Source organism: Cydia pomonella, chromosome 22 (genome assembly GCF_033807575.1).
Source record: "Cydia pomonella isolate Wapato2018A chromosome 22, ilCydPomo1, whole genome shotgun sequence".
NCBI classification, from domain to species: domain Eukaryota; kingdom Metazoa; phylum Arthropoda; class Insecta; order Lepidoptera; family Tortricidae; genus Cydia; species Cydia pomonella.
The window spans coordinates 9803132-9809899 of record NC_084724.1 but is presented as its reverse complement, the minus strand read 5'-3'; the positions used below and the strand labels follow the sequence as shown (position 1 = coordinate 9809899).

General features: G+C 38.8%; 1 protein-coding gene across 2 annotated transcripts; it reads left to right on the top strand.

The window, feature by feature from the left end:
* The first annotated feature begins 260 nt into the window (after positions 1-260).
* LOC133530063 (facilitated trehalose transporter Tret1-like) lies at positions 261-6761 on the top strand. Of its 2 annotated transcripts, XM_061867880.1 has the most exons (9): positions 261-754; positions 818-928; positions 1698-1927; positions 2384-2561; positions 3355-3500; positions 3858-3990; positions 4685-4899; positions 5581-5766; positions 6416-6761. In XM_061867880.1, exons 2-9 carry the CDS (start codon positions 859-861, stop codon positions 6632-6634), a joined length of 1377 nt encoding a protein of 458 aa, XP_061723864.1. In that variant the 5' UTR covers positions 261-754; positions 818-858; the 3' UTR covers positions 6635-6761. The 2 variants fall into 2 exon arrangements, with proteins under 2 accessions (XP_061723864.1, XP_061723865.1); XM_061867881.1 differs by lacking the exon at positions 261-754 and having other exon boundaries at positions 777-928.
* Positions 6762-6768: the final 7 nt, after the last annotated feature.

Here is a 6768-nt window from a genome sequence, read left to right as displayed (position 1 = left end):
TACGGAACCCTAAAAAGTAGAAAAAAAATACTGACGCGAAAAATAAATTTGTCTATGGGGCAGGTCGTCTAAGCCAGCCAAACCTCCATACAAATACCAAAAATGTTTCATCAATCAATCATCGTAAGTAACCCAACTGCTCACAAAATTTCACAAACATCGTTTGAGAAAAAGACATTATCGTCACCGATTTTTAGGGCTAGTCAAAAAGTTTTGCCATGTCCTTCTATCCTTGAAAAACGAAAGTGGCTTTTTAGCATGCGATAGCCGTAAAGTAAAAACTAAAGATAATTTTTGATTTTTTTTTTTTGGATTTTATTTTGTTCCAACTTCCAATGGTGTGGGTCTGATAGGTCTTTTGAGTAGAGAGAAGCATAACCACTGATAGTTTTTAGGGTTCCGTAGCCAAATGGCAAAAAACGGAACCCTTATAGATTCGTCATGTCCGTCTGTCTGTCCGATTATGTCACAGCCACTTTTTTATTTCTTCTATTTGTCTCGTTAAATCTACCGTTTCTTAAACAGCCTGTTTATGTCACTATCTCATTATCATCGCCATTAAACAACTTCCACAAATAATCGTAATCTCTGCTCTTTGTGTGTTTGTCTTCCTTGTGCAATAGAGGTACTGCATAATTAATAGAAAGATATTAAATTTTATTCAGTAACTAGTCTTTTGGCAAACCTCCCATGGATCGCCAATTTTCCAAATAAATGTTGCCACCTTAAATCAGAAATAGAATTATCACACAAGGTTATAATAAGGTTATAATTGTTGGTGCGATAAAGAATATTTACTTACTTACTTACTTACAAGGTGTAAATTGTTGTTGGAAGGTTTCAAAATAAAAATTAGGGATGGGGGTCCAAAAGAAACTTGATAAAGAAAGTGGACATACGTATGTGCAATGGCTGTCTGGTGTCGTTGGTAAGTCAAATGTTTCCTTCTCTTTTACACCTATTAATTACCTATCACGTATTACATGCTTCGCAGCAGAAACGTATTATTGTTATTGAATGCTCTGAAAATTATTAATAGTGACTGATGGTTCACCAAGAGCTAATCCATGATGCTTTAATTGACCGAAGCGTTAGCAGAGGTTCTACGTTTTGACTCGGGCAATTTGCTTTCGTATGTCCGGATGTTCTCCTCTACTGCTCGCTATTCTCAACTGAATCTCGTGAAATTTTCTAAGCAAGTTCAGTAACTACATATATTTTTTCTGTCGTTTAGTTTTTTGGAAAATATTCAAAATGGTGAAAATTGACATACAGGACTTATGTGCCATCACGGTCTATAGCACTGAAGACCATTGTTAGTACGCTGTGAAAATGACTAAACGAAATAAGTATTTTTTTACATATTATAAGCTTATCGATCTTATCGCGAGGGCTACAGCTAACAGAGCCACTAACTCTATAGAGATAGTCTTACACAAGTTGACTAAGTCCCACGGTAGCCTAAAAGGCCTGTGTTGTGGGTACTCAAACAACGATGTATATATAAAAATATCCATGACTCAGGAACAAATATCTATGCTCATCTCACAAATAAATACCCTTACCGGGATTTGAACCCAGGATCATCGGCATCGGCAGGGTCACTACCCATTAGGCCAGACCGGTCGTCCCGGACCTACCCGGCGGGTATCCCGGGTTTATACCGGCAGTAAAAAGTGAACCAAGATTTTTTTCAGCAAACTCTACAATGTTTACCTACGGCCTACAAGCTGGCTGGATTTCGCCCTCCGCTAAGGTCCTGCAGTCCAGCGCCTCACCGACGGGCGCTCCGCTGTCGGACTCCACGCTGGGCTGGGTTGCTAGCCTCATGCCCATCACTGCCCTCTTCACAGTGCCTCTTTTTGCATTCCTCGCTGACAGGATTGGTAGGAAGAACAGCTTATTGCTTATGACTCTTCCGCAGCTGGTGAGTACTACCTCTTCTAACCTTATTAATTGTTGGCCATCTCTCCCAACGGTTAGGTCGCCGATGCAGTAGACTATTATGGTACTGGTCCGCTGTCCAATATACAGCAACCTCAATATGGAAGTCTATGAACTTAGAAGTGTGCGCTAATTCAGCTAATTCAGATTGTGTATTTATTTGACTAGATTAACGGATTTTTCAGATATGTGGCTGATTTATGTAGTGTTTCTACTAGTATGGTTCACTATGGCTACCAACTTATGTTGTTAGCGAGTTTTGCCAATTGTTATCTGACGAACACCAACGACAATTTATTAGGTTTTTTTTTTATCATATAACATAATAAAAAAATGTTGGACGCAGTCAACGCTACTGATGATATTATGAATTTATGATGCACATACTGGTCAACGTGTAAAAAAAGTTTACAAGTAGAAACGTTCATTATTACTACAGGGATGCTGGCTTCTCAAGCTGTTCGCCACGAACTTGACCTGCCTCATCATAGCCAGGATACTGTTCGGCATATCAGCCGCCGGCTGCTTCAGCGTCGTGCCCATGTACAACAGGGAGATTGCTCGGGATGATATCAGAGGGCGCATGGGTTCCATGCTGGTCTTCTTTCTTAATCTAGGTAAATATGGAATTTTTATCTTTACTCAGTTTCTATCAGATGTACCTAATTGAAACAAGCACAATACTCGCCAAAAACCAGTTCTTACTTATTAGAATAGAGTAATTATTTGTCAACCTCTAAAAAAGGCTACGTGAAGTTTTCATTTAATAAGATCAGTCGATCCGGCTTGGTTTGAGAATCAAATGTCTATGTGGGACCCATTGCATTCTAATTTTGACTAAACAGGAGTAAGGGATCGGTTACTAAACGGAACTCAGACGTGACATCACGACGTGACGTCTTGTATTATTTTCGTTAATGTTACAAACTTTTATTTAACTTGCCCTGTTAGTATGTTATGTATGTTTGTGTGGGTCAACTCTTGTAAGCTAAATTTGACCCACTTCCCGGATTCCGATTGAACTGAAATTTTTCATACATATGTAAGTCGGGTGACAATGCAATACTATGGTACCATTGAGCTGATCTGATGGAGACAGGAGGTGGCCATAGGAACTCTGTGATAAAACAACGCAACATAGTTGTGTTTGGGGTTTTTAGAATTGTATCGATAATTATTAGTTATCTGTGGAAAGGAAAGTACAGTCAGAGATAAAAGCTTGTACAAAAAATGTCATTATTGGCATAAATTTATTTAGTCTCCAATTTATTGTGAAAAATTGTTTATTTACTGTCTATTTAACAACTTAATCTCGTTATAAAATCCAACATGTGTTATTATTCTATTCTAGGAAGGATCTCTCTGATGATATCGGTTTAAGAATTGATGATGTTGATGTATATTTTCCAGGTGTACTAGCAATGTATGGAATGGGCGTGTGCCTGGACTATTACACGGTGTTATATGTCGTGGTCTGGATGCCGGTCTTGACTTTTTTCTTTATGCTGCTGTGCCCGGAGTCTCCCGGATACTTAGTGAAGATTGGGCGGTTTGATGTAAGTATATATACTTAAGAAGGATACACAGCAATTTGGTATCAGTCCCGTCTCCTAGTCGTTGTCATTAGTTTTCGTATACATACATGATAGATATACGAGTATGATCGAACGATGATAAATGTGATAATTTTATGCAACAACAAAAGCTAGTGCAGCCTTGCAGTAGGAAATGGAAGATCTCACTGGCAATTTCTTTGATAAATTGAATTGCCGTCGTTGCCATGCGCCAACGATGCAAAACAATGCAAAGCAATGCTGCTTTCAGGTTGAACACGTTAAATCCATCAGTGAAGGAGAATGACATCGCCCGTGTCAACACTATAGTACTTGTAATTTTAGCATGAAATTTTACAGGATGCAGCCAAAAACTTGTCACATCTCAGAGGTCTACCCATTTGTGACAAATCTCTGCAAGGTGAACTAGACTACATGAGGAAGCAGGACGAATATTACAAGACGCTTCCGAATCTCTCGTTAATTGTTATTTGTAAGTATGATTATGGCTTCTTTCATCCGTTAATTCCCTATTTACTTATACTCATTTATCTAGTGATAAAAAGCCTAGCAAATTGATCCCATTTTCTATGGCATTAGAGAGCAAAAGAGGCGGTTGGTCATATATACCTCAAAACTAAACAATACATGTTTCAAATATAACTTAAACTTCAAAACAGATTACGACTGTGATGCATTAGCGGTACTGGGGTTACTTTGAGTGGCGGGGTAATATATATCATCGATTTTTAAACTACAAGGAATTAGTTTCTTAACGCGTTCATCTTGCAGTTTTGTTAAGGTTGAAACTTCTTAAGCTTGCGTTCAAAAATCAACTCCCTATTTCCTGAAATCATGTTTCCTCGCGATATAAAGTAACCTCAGTTTACAGTACACAATCCCGCGGTGTCAGAGAGCCGGCCGCAGAACCGCCTTAACTTTACACGCTTCGGCCAAAGCTCTTTAGTGAAGACTGATGTCTAGACATTCAGTCGGCTCACCACGAAACAACTAAGATTCACACTGTGGCCAGGTTAATATTTTTCTTCATATTTAGAGCCGGGCTCTTGTCGGTGGAGCTATCTCCAACACATCCGGTCCGCTGCCAACTCATTGACCTCCTGGTATGACACAACCCGAACCTATTCGTTTATTTGGTTGAAATAATCAATTAAAAATATTTTTAGTGAAAAATAAGGCCTGGCGCAAGGCCTACCTGATCGCCACGCTCCTCATAAGCGTCCAGGCTCTGGCCGGCAACTTCGCGCTGGTGACCTACGGCGCCAACATCCTGTCGGCGGTGGTCGACATGAACGCTGAGCTGCAGACGCTTAGCTTCCCTATTATCATGATGCTCGGCTCCATCGTATCTATTTGCGTCATGGAACGTGCCAGAAGGAAGGTAGAATATTATCAGCCGAGGCTTATATATAAGATATTATGACAAAGTTGCAATTTTCGACCATAGTAAATAAGTGATGCTCATATGACGATATATATTAAATTCTCCGTAAAAAATAATCGATTTCGACCCGCCTGCAGAGCAGGTAGTGTGGCTGCATCTGAACCTCACTCTAAACTTAAATTGCATAACATATTTTTAAAGATTTTCCCAGCGCCGGGATTAAAATTTAGCATCACACGCTTTTAATCCATATAAAGTAATGTTCAGATCTTTTTAAAATATACCCGCTTCTGCTACTGACTGACCAAATAGGAAGTATACTATTAGTTGATAGGTATAGTTGCAAAATTATTATTTTTTTCAATTTTTTCAAAAAAAACCGTTACTGGGTGATTTTGGGGTAATCCCGTGATCTCGAATGTCAAATATATATGGAAAAATTAGTTTACTGTAGTATCACCATCTTAACAAATTTTTGATATTCAGGATCACGACCCCAAAATCAGCCAGTATATATAAGTATTTAATGTATTCGCGATAAATACATTATAAAATATTTTATTTTATAATGTATTTATCGCGAATCTATCGTTGCGGGTTGACTCGCCAGCGGCTCGATTCACAAAACAGAACCGTACTTAAATTACTGCAATTTTTTGTATCTGTTATTTTTTCTAGATAATCCTCCTATTCTCCTACGTGGTAGCAGGCTTATCGCTGGCCAGCCTGGCGACGATGATGATGTTGCCCGATATTGCACCAGGATGGCTGTTGTTGCTGGTCATTGCCTGTTCCATGTTCGTGTACGCTTTGGCTGTGCTGCCTGGCCCAGTTATTGTCATGTCTGAGATTTTCAACATTCAGGTGAGAGACGGAAGAGAAGTAAAAGGATTAGAGTAGCAGAACGCACATTGCACATCTTGCAATGTTTGTTTGTTATACTTTTGTTCGGGTCAAAAATTGCAAACTAAATTAGACCGACTTCCCATTATTCAATTTAACTGAAACTTCACTTATACATAAGTTGGGTGATAATGCAATATTATGGTACCATCGATCTAATCTGATTATGAAGACAGGTGGCCTTGGGAACTCTGGGATAAAACAACGTAACCTAATGTGTTTGGATTTATTAGAATTGTCTCGATGAGTATTAGTTGCCTATTGAAAGAAAAGTATAGTCAGCGATAAAAGCTTATATGAAAAATGAAATTTTTGGCAAAAAACTTATTATTTGCCGGTGGTGATGAATCCTTAATTTGCGTTGAAGAAAACTATTTCAATCATTGCTTTGTATTTTACGGAACCATTTGTACAGCGCATGACTAGACCACACCTACTATATATAATTGTTCTTTAATTATGTTACAAAAATATAAATGTATAACATTTTGCTGCATCCAAATACTACATTTTGGCCGGTTGTAGGAGGCGTAAGACATAACTGGAAATTGGGCTCCATCTTTTTATATATCTATCTGTATATGACCTAACAATATCATCCTGCTTCCAGATCCGAGCAAAGCTAATAGGCGTAGTCACATGCCAGGCATGGTTCATGAGCTTCACTCAGCTGGCTACCTTCGCTCCAATCACAGCGGCCCTGGGCATGCACACATACTTTTACATATGCGCATCGATGAATCTCCTCGGCATTACTACAGTCCTGGTACTCATGCCCGAGACCAGAGGGAAGAGCATTGAGGAAATAGAGGATGAATTGAAGAAATGAATTTCGAAATGCAAATGTCACGAATCTTCGACTAAACTTTGTGTCATGTCATGTTGATCTCCAGCTATTTGGTTTTTTTTTTGTGATGACTCTGATGACTATGTGAAATAAGCATGTTTTTTTTAAATAATTCG

Excerpts from the sequence above, each read along its gene's own strand:
- LOC133530063 (XM_061867880.1), top strand. The coding sequence starts at position 859 with ATGGGGGTCCAAAAGAAACTTGATAAAGAAAGTGGACATACGTATGTG. Across the intron at positions 3,501-3,857 it reads TGAAGATTGGGCGGTTTGAT|GATGCAGCCAAAAACTTGTC; the intron begins GTAAGTATATAT and ends GAAATTTTACAG. Across the intron at positions 5,767-6,415 it reads CTGAGATTTTCAACATTCAG|ATCCGAGCAAAGCTAATAGG; the intron begins GTGAGAGACGGA and ends TCCTGCTTCCAG.